This window comes from Plectropomus leopardus, chromosome 5 (assembly GCF_026936395.1).
Source record: "Plectropomus leopardus strain MGB_pleo_1.0 chromosome 5, ASM2693639v1, whole genome shotgun sequence".
NCBI lineage: Eukaryota > Metazoa > Chordata > Actinopteri > Perciformes > Serranidae > Plectropomus > Plectropomus leopardus.
This window is the reverse complement of record NC_142180.1, coordinates 1,756,487-1,774,532: the sequence shown is the minus strand read 5'-3', so window position 1 is coordinate 1,774,532 and position 18,046 is coordinate 1,756,487. Positions and strand designations below refer to the sequence as shown.

The 18,046-nt window shown below is 38.6% G+C and overlaps 1 protein-coding gene across 1 annotated transcript; it reads left to right on the top strand.

The window, feature by feature from the left end:
• The first annotated feature begins 5,126 nt into the window (after window positions 1–5,126).
• LOC121962666 (calreticulin) lies at window positions 5,127–15,856 on the top strand. The gene is made up of 9 exons (XM_042512912.2): window positions 5,127–5,302; window positions 6,671–6,772; window positions 7,561–7,764; window positions 9,220–9,314; window positions 9,399–9,608; window positions 11,567–11,680; window positions 11,888–12,031; window positions 12,883–12,975; window positions 14,953–15,856. Exons 1-9 carry the CDS (start codon window positions 5,209–5,211, stop codon window positions 15,178–15,180), a joined length of 1,284 nt encoding a protein of 427 aa, XP_042368846.2. The 5' UTR covers window positions 5,127–5,208; the 3' UTR covers window positions 15,181–15,856.
• Window positions 15,857–18,046: the final 2,190 nt, after the last annotated feature.

The following is an 18,046-nucleotide window of genomic DNA, read 5'->3' as shown; positions in this document are numbered from 1 at the left end:
TAGACAAGGTGTGGATTGGGTTTTAGAGATTTATTCACTTACAGATATGTGTCTGCTCTTTGAATCCACCATGTTTTCTGCATTTACAAGTCAATCTTCAGGATAATTTCTATCCCTACATTTTGATAACATCTCTGCTTTGCTTTGGTCATATTGTTCTGTAACAGCACAGATTCTTTTCAGTGTAATGAGCTGACTTAAAACCAGACTGTTTTAAGAGGAATTGGATGGAAACTTGCTGCATGAACAAGTGTAATTCGATCTGTAGGTTTGGTGTAAAGAGAGGAAGAGATGACGTTATCTTTTTTTTCTTTATGTGTGGTTGGTGAAATCAAATCAAACAGCAGTGCGATCCAGTCCAGCAGATGTGATGATAAAACCAGCAGCCTCAGTGTGGGCAGCACAGCGTTCTCACGTTCCTCTAATCCGTGTCAGAGCAGCAAATCTGACTCTCTCCTGGTTGTTGGACCCTCAGAACTCTCTGTTGCTGTGTGGATCTTGCACGGTGCAGGGCTGAGTGTGCTGCATGGTGACACTGTCTCTTCTGCATCTGCACTTGAGTGGAATATCTGTGACTTTGTTTCAGCTGTATTTGCCATCAGTCAGCTCCAGGCAGGGCCCTGCTGTGCAGAATGTAACATGCCTCCTGTAGAGTGATGCTGTTCTGACACCTTGATGTGTGCATTCACATAGCTTCTCTTATGGCTGGAGGATGTCAGTGTGCCATCAACTCAGGCTTCATCGCACATCCACATTGTTCTTGTCTGCTTTTGTTTGCATCGTGGAAGTGGTATGTAACCTGGAGTAACTCACTGTCTGTTTGTCCCTCAGTTTCAGCTGTCTCTCATAGTTCCAGTGCTTCTACCAGAGCTGACAGTCACCGAGCAGTGACAGACACACAGGGCCTCAGCATCACACCCACTGACACATTTTCTGTCCTTGTACTTCTTACAGTATTACAGTATCACAGTGACATCAACAGTTTTGTGACCAATCTCATGTAAAGGACAGTTACATGAAATGGTAGAAAGTAAGTACATTTGCTCAAATATTGTTTTCAAGTACAACTTTGAGGTACTTGTATTTTACTAAAGTATTTTCTTTTCATGCCATATTACACTTTGACTTCACTACACTTCAGAAGAAAATGTACTTTTAAAAAAGCCACTGGTCACTTTACACATTAAGGTTTTCCAATAAAAAAACATAGCAAGGATTTCTAAAATACTATGTGTTGTTATAAATTAAACTACCCAACAGTTTAAACAAGTTGAAATGATTATTAATTAGCAGACTGACAGAACATAAACTGGAAACTATTTTGATAACCATTTAAGTCAAATCAAGTCAGTTTTACTTATAAAGCCCATTGTCACAAATCACAGTTTGCCTCAGAGGGCTTTTCAGCATACAGCATCCCTCTGTCCTTAGACCGGCACACCGACCAAGGAAAAACTCAAAGTCATTTTCTATTTTATATGTGTTTTTCTTTTTTCTTTTAGATTTTTCTGCATCGGGTTCTTTTACTTCAAATACTTAAATAAAAATTTCCCTAATTATACTTTTACTTGCGTAACATTTTCAATACAGAACTTTTGCTTTTAACTGAGTATTTTCACAGTTTGTTATCAGTACTAATACTTAAGTAAAGAAACTGAATACTTCCTCCACCTCTGGTTATATGTATCTCATGTAAAGGGTTACATATGATGTAACTGATATATATGTCAGGTACATATGGCCCAGTATTTCAGAGGGGCCTCTCAGAGGCACAGATGATACCTGATCTGAGGAGAAATATCCTTTATAAAATCATTTAACAAAACACAATATAAATTGTGAGTGCTGACTCATCATTAATCTCTGCAGGATCAGTAATGTACTCATGCTCAATCACTGTGACCTGCAGCACAGACTCTGGGGCCCCTCTGTGGCTGCTCGTGGTACTACTACCTGGTCAAACTTTGGGAGCTTTCGTTTTATTTGACCTCAGACCAAAGTTCACTGTCAAATATTAAGTTTGTGAAAACACATCCAGCCTACAAAAACTAGGTGCAGGACCAGAGAAAATTCAAAAGAACTGTGTCCGCACACTTAACTATGCTCCCATAAATATTTCATTTAATTAGCACCAAGGTGATGTTTCAAGCTACAAGCTCTTTATCAGACTGCCTTACACTGGAAATGTGATCAAATCTACTGTTTGCACTAAACTGCTGTTTAGTAAGCAAGCTTTTTAATCAATCAATTAATTGTTTTAACCAATCAATTTAATCAAAGAAATTAAAACCCAGTAATGCAGTAATGTGACAAACAATATCATAAAATGCCCTTACAGATATTATAAAAACTTTTAGCTGATAATGAAATAATACTGTTCAGGTGGTCTTTAAAAAAAATCCAAAACTTATAATGTAATAAAATGCAATGAAAAATAAAAAAAATATTTTTCATTGCATTAAAAAAAAAAAAAATTATTTTCCAGGTAATTTCCTTGTTTGCTGTTTTTTCCACTTTATCTTTGGGGTATCTTTTGTACTTTTTTATTTGGAAGCCTTTTGGTCATTTCTTCTTTCATTTCTTGCTTTTAAAAGAAATCAAGACAATTTGCTCAGGTTTCAACAGTTAATGAGTGAAAATGTTTACTCTAAAGACCCTGCCTGTGTCATTAAAATATTTGGACTTGAGTCATTCCTCGTGCGATAAACAGCAGTACATGCTGCTTCCAAGTGCAAATGTCGCATACTCACTCACAGCCAGACTGCAGGTCGACTTTTAATGGTTGATTTGACTGAGTCACTCATGGTCACATGTTGTCAGACACATCCAGTGGTGGACTATAACTATACAGCTCCATTGACAAGACATACTTGCATTTTATTTGATTCTTTACATTGAATTCTCTTTCATGATTACACTCCACATTACAGAGAGTGATAGTGATCTTTTGACACCACTACATTCATTGGACAGCCACTGTTACTCTGCAGATGAAAAAGTTCTATGCAAGATATTGTTAAATATTGTTGCTACCCAAATGTATAGATCAGATCAGCTGCATCTCAAACAGCTGCAACGGTAAAATACAGTTTACATATTAAGGCATCAGTAATAACAGTTTAATAACACTATTATTCTGCTGCATAATAGTAACTTCAGATGCATGAGCTACATTTTGTTGATAACATTTTGAAACATGAATTTTACTTTGAGTATTTGTACATTGTGGTATTGCTACTTTTACATGATTAAAGAATCTAAATGTTATTTGAACCACTGGAGATTTTATAAAGCTGTTCCAAATCCATCGTTCATGCTTTCATGTCAGTCAGGCTACGTGTGTGACAATTTATTTTCGTTTAGTTAATTAGTCTATAGGTTTAAATGAATAAGAAAGCTGGTTCATTCAAATTCAGTGACTTTAAAGAAAGGAATGGGATTAAATAAATTTGTACTTCTTGTCACTGCTTTTCCGATAAACCATGTCATCCTGTGATTGATCATTTCTTTTGCTTTATGTTTTTCATTGTCTGTAAATAGTACTTTTTTTGTTTGTCAGCTTGTTTGTAATATAATTTCTCTATTTTCCTTTTTACATGTTTGAAATACATCAAAGCAAATTTACTAATTTATGTCTATTGCATTATATTTGATTTTTGCTTTTTTCTGTAAATTTGAGTTAATTTGATTTAAAACCTGATATTCTTTGAAATTTTGTAATTTATTCACTTTTCAGTTTTTGTATAGTCAGTCATATCAGTAAATGATACGTGATGCGATCAGTGGGATTTTGATTTTCATTGACTGTATGAAATATTTTCAGAAATATTTTGTAACCAAATGTTGAGTGATTGCAGTAAATTTTACTGTAACATTTTTTTGTTGTTGTTTGGTTTTGTTGTTGTTTTTGCATGGATTTAAGGATAAAGTGAAAGGAATGAAGGTGAAAATAGAAATTAAGATTCCACCATCCCGTACTCCACGTAACACGCATTACAAAGGTACCTGTGTCAAGGGGGGCACTAAAATTTAATTTAATGAACTCGCTCGTTTTTATTTTCTGTTGTTTTGGCTGCACTTCTGTCGGTGTTGGTGTGTTTATTCTGAACTTTGGCCGCATGAGTCTGATAATCCTGCAAATATCTTTTATGAATCACTGAAATGATACCTTGTGTTTTCCAACTACTAGAGCCACCCACTCATCGTGCATTGAGAAGTTATGTTAGCAGCTTTGTGCAAAGATGCCGTTATCCGGATTCGAACCGGGTTGCTGCAGGCCCAACGCAGAAAACTAACCACTATACGATCACAGCGAGCTATCCACCAAGACACCTTTATCGTTGAGCAACCGCAATATGGAGTAATTCGATTATAACAAAATATTAATAGCTTTATGATGATTGTACACAGTAGCACTGCTCATGCAAAATGGTGATGTTTTATACAATATAGTAATACACAGCTATGATTTCATAAAAACAGTCGTGTCAGCAGTATTTGACTTTCAGTCACTCTGTTTGGTTTCAGGTTAATCAGTTGTTCCCATGGATGTATTATTGTTCCTAGCAGAGACAATGAAACTGCGGTGTGTTCATGAAAAAGCAACAGAAATGTTGTAAAGAAAGCCCCACAATGCACTGCAAAGCTGCAGTAGGTGGTGGACAATAAGAAAGACAGCATACGGATACGAAAGATATACAATGAAAGAGCAGTATAAATCCAATTCACAATCACACGCCTTTAATTAACAATATAATACCAAACTCTGGTAATATTTGGGCACCCATATTAAATTCGACATTTCCCTTGTCTTTCAGTATTACCTGTTGAGACTAAAAGCACACCGTCGTGGCCGAAGGCTTTTACCCTTGAAACCAATATACGGGGAAAACGGATGTTACCTTTTCCAGGTTTTTCCCATAGTCCCTGAATACGACAGGAGAGCTCAGATATGGCTCAGATCCACGGGAGAGCTGAGTTGTTTCTCGCCTCCGCCCCCCTCCGATCTCAGTCCGATCAAACCCGAGCGTTTCCGAAAAGTAACTCGTGGTCTAATTTCATTGGCGATCCGCTCGTCCAATGAGCTGCGGCCATCTGTGCAGGGCTAGTCGCTGTAGAGCTTCTCGGGTTACATTTCCTTGAGGCTTTATTAGCTGATTTCACCTCAAAGCTGCACTCTGAACCCCTGCTCCGGTCACCACCGCCGAAATGAAGCTCTCTGTGGCTCTCCTGGCAGTTTTTACTTCGCTGGCTGTCACTATCGACGCTACCGTCTACTTCAAGGAACAGTTTCTGGATGGAGGTGCAGTATATAGTCCGCTCCGTGTCTGCCTGTCCTGTCTGTGAGAAATTGGGATGTTAAAGTGGCTGCAATAACTGCCTGTGACAGTAACCGTACCAACTATTATGTTGTCTTCAATATCAGAACATGTTTCATTTAAAATGACCATACTACGTAATTTTAAGCCATTACAGTAAGTTAGGCCAGGTTATGGCTATTACTTTACTGAGAGATATTTTAACCTGGAAAAAGAGAAGTAGCTAAATACAGTAACGTTTAGTCAGCGTTGTGATATTATTTTAAAAATTGTATTGTAATATCGAAAAATGCTTTAGGTGACATCTTCGCATGGGAGTCCGAATACTCTTTCACTTTTGATATCACACTGAACCATATTAATAGCTCTCATATGAACTCTCCGACGACCGCAGTGCTGTTGGTAGGCTTTCCCCCAAAACTACTAAACACAGAGCTGTGACTGACTGTCCTCAATGTGCCAAAGCAGTCAGAATAAAACCAGAATTAAGCCTGAGCATGTATAAATCAATTCATGAATAAGGAGGGAAGTAGGATACTAACTATTTAGATGAGATTTGACTCTTATAAACCATTTGTGCCAAAGATATTATAGTGTTAAATGATTTGTAGACCAGATTCCCCTCCCCTCTGCCATTGCGCTCATTCATATTTTCTCAAAAATTCGGCTTTTATTTTGAAGTCGTCTTATTCTGGTGTAATTCTTCAAATTCAGTACAGCAAGTTTTAAGGGGAGCAACATCTAAATGAAGAATTTCAGTACGTTACTTACATGGCTGAGGAGAGTTCAATCAATACTTTTTCTCTTTCAAAACCAGGAAATCTCAAACGTGTTTTGTCATGGGCCATATCTCCATAGACAATAAATGGGATACTGATTTTATGGACCCACAGAATGTTTGTTTGTCTTTTTTATGTCCAGACCAGCTTTATGCTATTGTAGTGTTAGAACAGAAAATGTCCAATGTCCTCAGATTTGGGAGAGTTGCTCATTTTTACTAACATTTTTGGACTGTCTGAGACCATAGGAACAACATTATGAATTTAAAAAATGGGTGAAGTTACCGTTTTATTGTGTTTCTGAGACAGGCAGTAAAACAGATGTGTAATGTAGTTTAGTAATAATGTACGGACTGTGAATGGAGTTTTTCTCACACTTGTGGCCATATGAAAAAAAGATATTTAAATCAGTGTCAAGATATTTAAATCAAGTACCAAAGTTTCCACGTGACAGTCACTGTCAGGATATTCCTACCATGTACACTGATCGAGGTCAACACCTCTCCAACACAGGAGTGTGTTCACAAAAAACCCAGCATCAGTAACAAGTTGAGTGTAATTGCTGTGTTTCAGATGGATGGAAGAGCCGTTGGACTGAGTCCAAACACAAGTCCGACTATGGCCAGTGGAAATTGAGTGCTGGAAAGTTCTATGGTGATGCAGAGGCTGATAAAGGTAATCCTGGCATATTCTGTCACACAGACAACTGATACAAACATTTCAGACACAGCTGGTGTCTTATCATGCAAATGTAGGTAAAAGAGGTTTATGTATATAAGCTGATCCCAGTACAGCCACCACAGAGACAAGAAACTGCCCAGTAAAGAATGTGCTGAGATTAGACCCAGAGCTGGAATAACCTGCCAAGTCACCCTGGGGTGAAAATTGGGGGAGTATCTGGCATACAAAAAAAAATCCGGATTCATTTTCATGAGAATAGCCCCCCACCCTCCCTCAATGGCAAGAAGAGGTAATGAAGTGTACTCAATCAAAAAAATAACAGCAAAACTCCATGTAAGGATGGACAGCTTTTTGATTCTCCTGTAATTACCTATTTCAGATCCCCACAGCGATAAGCTGCTGAACTGACTTTATGGTGAATTTGGCCAAAACTGATATAATGACTTCTTTTGATGTATTTTTATGTTTATTGTACTAACTTTATTTTTCTTGAGACTCCTACGGAATGTGGAAGCACATATTGCCATGATTTATAATTTCTGCGTTTATTTGCTGAACGGTAACTAGTTCTTCCTCTTTTTTCTTCTATCTTCTGAGAAAATAGCAATATATTATTCAGCTATGAATTAACATTTCGTTTTAAAAAATCATTACAATAAACCAATTTTACTAGGGAAATCTGGTAAAAAAAGAAACTGCAGCATAGTCCCAAAAAAAGCCATGAATAGCTTTGAGCGATTGTTGCTAACAGCTGTCCACTCCTGCACCTGTACTTACGACAGGTCTGCAGACCAGCCAGGACGCCCGCTTCTACGCCCTGTCAGCCCGCTTTGAGCCCTTCAGCAACGAGGGAAAGCCCCTGGTCATCCAGCTCACTGTCAAGCATGAGCAGAAGATTGACTGTGGAGGCGGCTACGTCAAGATCTTCCCCTCTGACCTGGACCAGAGCGGCATGCACGGAGACTCGCAGTATTACATCATGTTCGGTGAGTCATGTGCTGAGGCCTGCCACACAGCACCACTGTGTGAGGGGGGGGCAGCTAGAGGGATGCTGGGTGCATTTTCCTGAAAAATGATTTTTACATTCAGCTATGTCAAATGTAGTCATTACTGAGCCTCCTCTATCATTTCAAATAAAGGAAAATAAATAAGTAACATTATATAATAATATAGTCTGAGCCAGGCATTTAGAGGAACTCAAATGTACTGCACTGAGCTAATGAGGAACGGCATTTTGTTTCATTCTGTGTAAGTGAATATGCAGTGAAATGACAATAAAATTGAATACTAAACTTTCAACCTTAAACGCAAAGGGGAAAAAGTCATGATGTTGTTAACTTCCTGCCAAATAACAAAATACACTCTGGATTCACATGATGACCAGTGCTGCATATAAAGGCACATTTCAAACTAAAGTCAAATATGTAGTAATCAAGCCAAATCTAATTCATCACGACAACATAGAAGTAGCTTTATTTTTCATTTATTTATTTTTTATAAAAAATTCTAGCTCTATGAATGACAAACTGATATCAAAAACCTGGATTGACTACTTTTTTGCACTGCATGCAGATGACTTTCACAGGTATTTAAACTTATAAACCTTGAACAAATTGATTTGATTTCTTTTGGAAACATGGGGAAACAAGGCAATGCGCAGCTTGGCAAGAAATGTTTTTTGAACTGGAAGTAATTAGTAGATTTAGAAGGTAATTTTGAAAAGAAGCAAGAAATGTAAAGAAAGCCATCATTATAACTGTATTTTAAGAATTATGTTGGATTATTAGGATTTTAAGCACATTTTAAATTTCTTTGTTTTGGATTTTTACTTTCCCTCTTCTTTTTTGTGCCAATTTTCTGGTGATTTTGTGGTGCTTTTGCTTGTTTGTTTGTTTTTAGTGAGTTCTTGCATTTTTTTAGGTCATTTCCTCTTAAGTTGCTTAATGCTTTCTTTTCATGTTTTTGAAAGAAATCAGGCCAATTTGCTGCAGTTTTAAAGGTCGCTGTTGTTTTTTCACTGACTGCAATAATTTACATGAGGATAGGATAGTAGATATTTTTAAATTTTCAGTTTGTGAGACACAATTTAGAAATTTACCACACAACTTTCACCATTTCCTCAACATTTTGTCTCTTATTCCATTACTTTTGCAAATTTATGAAGCAAGGATTTGCAGTAGCTGTTTACAGAGCTGTTCACACTTAAACATTTTTGAAGCTCAAGTTTTTTTAAAATTCCAAGCTGTGTGTGGATGGTTTATGGAGAACAGTCTGAAGATGCTGTTGGAGGAAGTTTGGTGTCAGACAAACAGAGTGATGGACTTAATAATTTCTGCAGTTGGATGCATCTGATCACCTGGGGCTACATTCTGCTGAAAGTGGCAAAAGTTTTACCAAGTACGACTGACGGCTCCTAATACTAACCTTAACTGTATGTGCAGGGCCCGACATCTGTGGATACAGCACAAAGAAGGTTCACGTCATCTTCAACTACAAGGGCCAGAACCACCTCATCAAGAAGGACATCAAATGCAAGGTAGCTACTGCATGGAGCCTGATGGAAAGTTTTTGAGTGTAAGGATTCTTGCTCGCTCTAAATCCCCTTCACCTCTCTCTCCAGGACGACGAGCTGACCAACCTGTACACGCTGATCCTGAATCCAGACCAGACTTACGAGGTAAGGATCAACAATGAGAAGGTGGAGTCAGGCTCCCTGGAGGACGACTGGGACATGCTGCCCGCCAAGAAAATCAAGGACCCAGAGGCCAAGAAACCCAGCGACTGGGACGACAGGGCCAAGATTGAAGACCCCACCGACACCAAGCCTGAGGTAGGACATCAGTAGGACAGTACCCAATACCATTTTCTGGGCTCTGGAGCTTTGCCATCAATGAGTAGAGAATAATAAGAACTGAGTGAGAGACTGCCCAGAGTTTCCCCAACAGCTTGTCAGTGGTTGTGACACTATAGTTTGTAAAGTTTTTTTTAAAAAAAAACTTATCAGTACAATAATCTGTTCAGTGTTCTAAAATAAGTCTGTTAAATTTTGCTGTGCATCTGAAATCACAAATGTTCTCATGCAAGATACTGGGATTGACCTGCTCTATGCAGCAGGAAAGGATCCACTCAGGGAGGCTCACATGTTTGCGTTCTGGTGCTGCTCAAACCGACACAGAAACGACTCGATTCAGTCAGTAAACCCGCTAATAACCGTTGGTTTAAATGATTAATCCTGTCACTTTGTGTGTGACAGGCGCAGCAGCAGGATCACAAACACTGAAATGGCATTTGTCCTGTAAACTGAATACCATCTAATCAATCAATACTTAAATAGCTGAATATTTGGGTCCATTTTTTATATTTTGATAGTTTGAAGCTGGTTTAAAATACCAGCTTCAAAGAATCAACAAATCCAGAATCAGAGTTATCCAAATCAGTTAATGAACCAGAGTCGTGGAGCAGGTGTCTTCTCAGAACCAGACAACATTTTTTTAGTGTCAGATATCAAAAGGTCATTAAAATCTAAACCAAGTACCAGACAGAATAATGCAGCATAGTTGTACAGCAGAGAATCGGGCTGAAACTAACATGATTTAAAGTCCACACAAATGCGTGGTCATGCCAGCATGCTTGTTATTAGAGCAGAGCTGAGGACTGTAACACAAACTACGATGAAGGGTGATATTGAAAAGATACGTCGATGTAGATTAGCCTTGACAGCATCATCTATCTTGTCTGTAGTGCTCGCCATTGTTGTTTTTACTCATTGTTCAGTGCTTGACAAGAGCTTGACACCAGCATTAAGGCTCATTTATGTTCCCTTAAATTACAAAAAAGAGATTGCTTTTTCAAACGTTGTAAATGTCACTGCCATGTGCTCCCATGTGTCCTTTATGATGGCATACATGCAGCCGATAGATGGCACCAGAGGGCAGAGTCAAAAGTCTCACACAACAACAGACTGCGAGGCCATTAAATACATCCTGACATATGGATGAAGAATTCTTTTCACTACTTTCACCAAATATTACTGTATATTCTTATATATAACTGACTTGTTTCATTCTGCCAATATTTAACCATCTTTGTCGTCTCCTTCAGTCATGTTTTACTTGAGCTACACTCTTCTGCCTCCAGGATGTCTGGTGTTACTGCTCCGTTTCAGCCGTATCTGCAACGTAAAGACACAAGGGCATATAACATTGAGCAGTGGCACTGATTGGCTAATTGAGACCCCCCCGACCCTCATTGGATTTTTTTTCTTGTTGTTTTTTTTTTTTTAAATGAAACTGCTGTTTCATGTCATGATGCCAGACGATCAGTCAAGTTTAGGTCCGTGGAGTGGGTTGATTCAAAGTTGTGGACTCAGGTAAACAGCATAGTGAATATTAAACCTGGCTTGTAAGGTCTAACTCTATGGGTTTGTGAGCTGACCACAAATATCACATTATAGATGCTGATAGACTCACACATCTTGGCATCAGTTGTCAAACTGATTTTGGATGAATTTATCTTGAATAACAAAGTGCTCTTATTTTGAAAAAAAAAGGCAACTTGGTTAGAAAGTCAAAAGCATGATCAGCCCTCATGATTCTAAATCTCTTTTTAGTCAGCTCTAAAGAAAGCAGAAATCCAGGCTTGTGTCACATCGTTAGCAATCAAAGGAAGCTAATGTAGCGCTCTATGTACAGAGCCCCGCTCACATCCCTGTTTAATGACGTGCATGTTGTTACAGTGTGGTTTCACCATGAGGACTTGAGTGATAATTGTAATTGTGCTGTCTCTCAGGACTGGGACAAACCAGAGACCATCCCCGATCCTGATGCCAAAAAGCCTGATGACTGGGATGAAGACATGGACGGAGAATGGGAACCTCCCATGATCACCAACCCAGAATACAAGGTACATCTTTTACAGTGCAGGACATGGACCAGAGTTTTGAGAGACACAGTGATTGATCAGTATTTGAAGTCCTTTAAAAAGTTTTTGGGAGAATAAATTAATGTGGGGTTTAGGGTGGGGGGTAATCTTCTGAAGGCATTACTTCTATCATGGAGTTGGTCTAATAATCAGTCTCATTACTAGTAACCACTGTGTGTGTGCTTGCAGGGCGAGTGGAAACCCAAGCAGATTGACAACCCTGACTACAAAGGAGCCTGGGTCCACCCTGAGATCGACAACCCAGAGTACACTCATGACGCCGCCATGTATACGTTTGATAACATCGGAGTGCTGGGTCTGGATCTGTGGCAGGTAAAGAGTGTTACCCACCCACCTAAATTAGTATATAAAAGCCTGAGTATAAATACAGACTGGTTTCATGCTGTGTGGTAAAAACTGATGATAAAGTTGAGTTGAAACAAGTTCAGAAGACTCATCATTTCTCTGGAATCTGTGAGGAAATCAGTGATGTTGCCATGTACAAGATCTGTGTCCCTGATGCATTCAGATCTGCAAGGACACAGTAAACTCACAGGCGTTGCATCCAGGGGACACAACCTGTTTTGTTTTTCATTTCCCTGATAAGGCTATATTATGAAAAACAAACCTGTGTTGAAATAATAGAAACAGTGGCTTTGTGAGACTTGCCTTATTTTAAAAGTATTTCTCATGTCACAGATGTCATCACTGAGAGTGAAACTTGGGTTTTAGACCACATTTAGACGAGAACGACCCTACCAAAAATGGAAAAATCTTTCCTTTGCGTTATAAACAAAATCCACATTCTTTGAAACGTGGATGGTCTCTGGTTTGCAAATTAAAAGAAAATATTTTCACAGGATGCCGACATTTTAACACTGTGTGGGCATGTGTCTCACATGAGCTGAGACTATGTTTTATCTGTCTCAGTGAGTGAAAAGGAAACTCAGACTGGGGTTTAGAAGAAAGTTTCAGTTTGATGGTTTTATTTAACTTTCAACATCCATGAATCTAACCACAATTTAGAAGCGTATAACATGAAATTTGGGTTTAACACGACATGTCAAAACACAATAAAATTTGGGACCCACTCAGAGGACCTCCTGTGGCCTCCAGGGACTCGACACATTAAAAACCTGTCAACATGACTGTGTAATAATGCTGATGTGTTTGTGTGTGTTCAGGTGAAATCTGGCACCATCTTTGACAACTTCCTGATCACTGATGATGTCAAAGAAGCAGAGGAGTTTGGGAAGGAGACCTGGGGAGTTACTAAGGTATGACTGTTGTTGCCCACTTTACCAACAGCCTGCTGTACATCATACTGTTTATTTTACACTACACAAAACAAAAGGGAACAGTTCTTCTATTTATTGTTTGAGGACTCGGCTTATGAGCTTAGTTTTTTATAAATGTCAGAATAAATGATGAATGCATTTAAAACAGAAATTCATAATTAGCGTGTATGTGTGAATGTGAAGAAAAGCAGCCCAGAAAGACGCAGGGTTTGACAGCCAGCAGCACTACTTCCTGCTGGGTTTGTTTTGGGTTACTGACTTGTTGTTCAGGTTCACCTGGTGAGGCACATGAGGATGTAGTCATTGTTAGTGACAAGAAATGCAGTTCCTTAAACGGTAAAAAAAAACAAAAGTAACAACTGCAAAAGTAAAAAGGCATTTGTCAGTCTGTGCTCCTGTCTGACTCGTGAAAGCTCATCAGTCATGCTCACGATTCCTCCTCGACAGCTCACAGGCCAGCCTCTGAGGTGACTGTCAACTGTGCGGAGCTAGCCTGTGACGTCATCAATCGATAACCGTCACAGGAAATACTAGACTTTCAAGATGTACGATATTACGCAGTTATTATTGTTATCAGTTACAATGACCCTTAAAGTATGAAATGAAAGCATAGCACATGTGCACATGCAGGGGAGATTCTCCATCCAGTGTGGAACAGTCAGTCTTCACGGTACACTGCTGCAACTTTACCTGCGAGCTCTACTTGCTACTGATTTGAATGATTTGTCACTGTTGCTGTGGTCGTTCCTGGGTAGAACAGTCTTATCTCAAGGCCAACTGTAGGGCAGTCATTAACCCATAGGGACAGTTTGGAGCATTTTAAGCACTTTTCATTCTTCATTGCTTCATAATTTCAGCTTGTGTTCATGCATATGACATATATTTTGGCAAGATAGTGTCTTTTAGTTTAATCTGTGAATTTCCAGCTCAGCTTCTACAATAAGTCTAAAATACACCATGGAAACTATTTTCCATCTGATGACATCATTTTTTACCACATTTGGCATAATACATGCTATTTCCACTAGGTGCACTGTCACAATCAATGTTGCTGCTAATCATTGACAATATCCCAGGCTGGGATCAGCAAAAAAACAAAAACAAACACACTGTGCATGTAGTATATTTAAAATGATGTTTTTGTTTTTTCATCTAAGAACATAGTGGAATTATGAAAAAAACCTGGCATTTAAAGAAAAAAAAATTCTGAATAAAATTCTGAAAAGTAACATTTGATATTTGTGATAACGACTGATGTTGATTTGAAAAATAATTCAAATGTAGAAAATCATATTAATGTATAATATATTTTTAAAAGCTTGATTTTGAAAAGTGCATTATGTGTGAAGCACCATGTGTTTTAAAATTAAAGCGGTTAAAGGGTTAAACATAGGATAGTGGTTTGATCTCTTGCTTCTAAATCCACATGCTGACATGTCCTAAAGAAAGACTTGAGCAGATTTTGTCATGTAAAGAAAAACTTTAGCCTCAGAATCAAAGTTGTGCCAAAGTGGTTTCAGTTTGGACATCAGCATCTTTTTTTAACTCAGGGGAACGCATATATATGTTGTATGTATGTGAAATATGTTTTGTAGTACATGAAGGTATTTTTTTTATTGAAAGTATTGAATCCAAAATAAGTTAGTACTGTAAAATGCCATCTGAAGTGTGAACATAGTCGAGGCTTAGCAGCAGCATGCTACAGTGTTACATGAACCAAAAGTGTCTTGACATCAAAATACCTGCAATTGTTTTGACAAAAACCCATCAGATAGTGGTCAGTATTGTCGAAACTGATCCTGAAGAGGGCCTGAGGGCAGAAACCTCCTCTGAATCAAAGATTTCTCTAAGTCGCACTCTGTACACTCTCTGCGTGCAGAGCCAGAGGGCGACACTTAGCTTTTTTCAGCTAAGTGTCATTCAACCCCCAAACAACCTGTGTTCTTTCCCCATCAGGGACCAGAGAAGAAGATGAAGGAGGAGCAGGAGGACATGGAAAGGAAGCTGAGGGAGGAAGAGGAGAAGAGCAAGAGGAAGGAAGGCGATGATGAGGAGGAGGAGGATGATGAGGAGGACGGAGAGGAGGAGGACGACGAGGCGGAGGGCGAGCAGGACGAGGAGACGGACGAGGATGCTGGGACGGAAGAGGAGGACGGCGAGGTGAAACCAAAGGACGAGTTGTAGAGGACAGGAGGCGGCTGTCGGACTGCTGTGTGCGTCTCTCTGCAGGTTCAGACTAAGGAAACGAGCGAAAGCCCTGAGACCTGTGGCCTTTCATACAGCAGCCCTTTCTTCACATGTCAGGGCGGGGGAGGGGTGGAAGGTGGGGGCAGGTCCGATTTCTTTTTTTATTGATTCCCTCGTTGCTTTTTTGTTTTTTAACCTTCAAATTGGAGAAGGGTTTATGTGTTTCCTCTGTTAGTGTGTGTGCTCTGGTTGAGAATAATTGAATGGGTTTTGTTGAGAGCATCCTGCAGTTATTCACAGAGCCAGCTCTTTTATTATTGCCTTTGTTGGGATGTCCAGTGAAATCGACGGTCTGATGTCTGGTTCATGCACTTTTATTTCTCCTGTGTGATGTACAACTGTTTGTTTTTAATGGACCCCCTTCATAATTTATTTTATCATTACATTGATTCCCTGTAAACCACCTGTCAGTTCCCAAAGTCCTCCAACTCTGTGTGTGTGTGTGTGTGTGTGTGTGTGTGTGTGTGTGTGTGTGTGTGTGTGTGTGTGTGAGAAACTGCATTAGACAAACTGTGATTTTTGCAATCGCCATTTTCTCCTTGTTCTGGATGAGTGTCTGTCCTGTGGGTGCACACTGTTAACTTTCAGTGAATAAACTGAAGTGTCTCTACAAGCTGACGGCTGTGTTCACTGCTGGTGCTCACTCACGCTCGTATCTGGAGATATCGGGCCTCATGCAGCAACATTCTCTTCAATTTCTCTTGTATTTTCTCAGAATCTTCTGGGAAGAAAAAGGTCAACTCCAGATGTACCAAATGTTCTTAACCACCCAAATCTGCTCTGACCAGGTGTGCTCAATGAGAAAGTGATGACGGCCTACTGTTTAATACACTTAAACAGATTAAATGTGATGTTAGGGAAATGCATTGAAGTATTTAAAGTAAATGTGTGCGTGCAAAAAAGTTTAGATAAATTTAATAAATCAAAATCATTAAAATAAAAAATAATGAAATGTTTATTGCATGAAAACTGACTTACACAATTAGAGAAATGATTCTCAGTTCATTTTTTTAATTAATGACCTAATTGCTTCAGCTGCACTTGTATATATCTTTAGATTCATTTGTGTGTAAAACTCTCAAATTGTAAACTAGTCTTGTAGTTATGGAGTTAAAAGTACTATATTAGTGAAATGGAGGTGTAGTGGAAAGTGGCACAGGATTAAAATACTTATGTAATGCTCCTCAGACTTGTACTTTACTATGTATTTGAGTAAATGTACATAGTTTCATTACCTCTCTGGTCAGCAAAGGGATAGACTAATTAAAATGACAGTCATTGGAATCAGTATACACAGTACAGCTTTAGCCCACAAATGTAATAATTCAGTCATTATATTTACTATAAAACATGATCTAAATCTGATTAAATTATATTTGTGCATTTTTTAAAAATGTTTCTCAAATATAAAACTTATTTTTCCTAGACCTGGGCAACAATTTGTGAACTGTGAAAGCGAGATGTTTTTCTTTTATTTTGGTCAGAGTGCTCTCGACCACTTGGAAAATGTGAAAGAGCAAAAATAAGAAAACATTGGTGAATCCCAAAAATTGATGCATAGTAATAAAATAAGACCAAATGGTGGATAAGAACAAAAATAAATAAAAAAAAACATTGGTATATCTGTTCTTGCATGAAGCCCATTGTTATGGGTGATACTATGATGGACAAAATAAAACTACGATGTCCACCCTTGTTTTCAAGGGTAACCTCACCTTTTTTCAAAATTCATACGTTATTCCTGTGGTCTGAGATAGAGCTGGGAAATACATTAATATGGTAGCAATATCGTGGTGTGAAACTAGATATCATCTTAGATTTTGGATATCGTAATATCAAGGTCTTTTTTCTTTTCTTCGTTCTAAAGGCTGCTTTACAGTGAAGTGAGGATATTTTCTTAACTTACCAGACTGATCTGTTATTTGCCTTCACCCCCATGGTCTCACTGTGTAAGGATTTTTTGAAAGCGCCAGTGGTCATCCCTACAATGTTGTCATAATATCGAGGTATTTGTTTGAAAATAGCGTTATATTTGATTTTCTCCATTTCCTCCAACCCTAGTCTAAGTCTGTCCAGAAATATAAGTAAATGTGAGCAATTCTGCCCCAAATCCAAAAACTAGAGCTAAAACTGATGTCATCAAGTATGAAGTCCAGAGCTGCTCCAGAGAAGATAAATGATGAAAGAATGTTCCAGATGACACTGATACCCCTTTACTGCCATATGATATCTGGTTCTTGAACTGGCCATGCCATGTTCTGGACTTTTGGAACCTTGGTGTTATCCAGTGAACCAGTAATTGTTCCCACCAGTATCGAATCATTGTAATCAAGGATGTGTGATCAGTAGAGGGCTTTGCACAATCCACAACTGGTATTTGTTTTATCCAAAAACAAGCATGGAACAATGATTAATGTGCACACTCTCTTGTCAGTGATTTCTCACCTAACCTCTCCATTGTTGCCTCTCTCCATCCTGTCTTTCCTACCTTTAGAATATGACATACCTGCTGATGTAATTCTAGAAAAAAATGCAATTTTTTGGTTCCAACTGAGAATCCAATTTTCCAGGTTTCGAAGTAATTTATTTTTGGTCAAAATGCTCTGAACATTTCAAAATGAGGTGTGGGAACTGGAATGGAACCGGTTCCATATATACACACAACACATATACACACACACACACACACACACACACACACACACCATATACCATATATGTAAATAGTATATAAATGTTGACGGGAAAGCTGTTGGTGGCTTTAGTTCCCCATGTATGCTAATCCTTTGAAATGCAAAAGTCA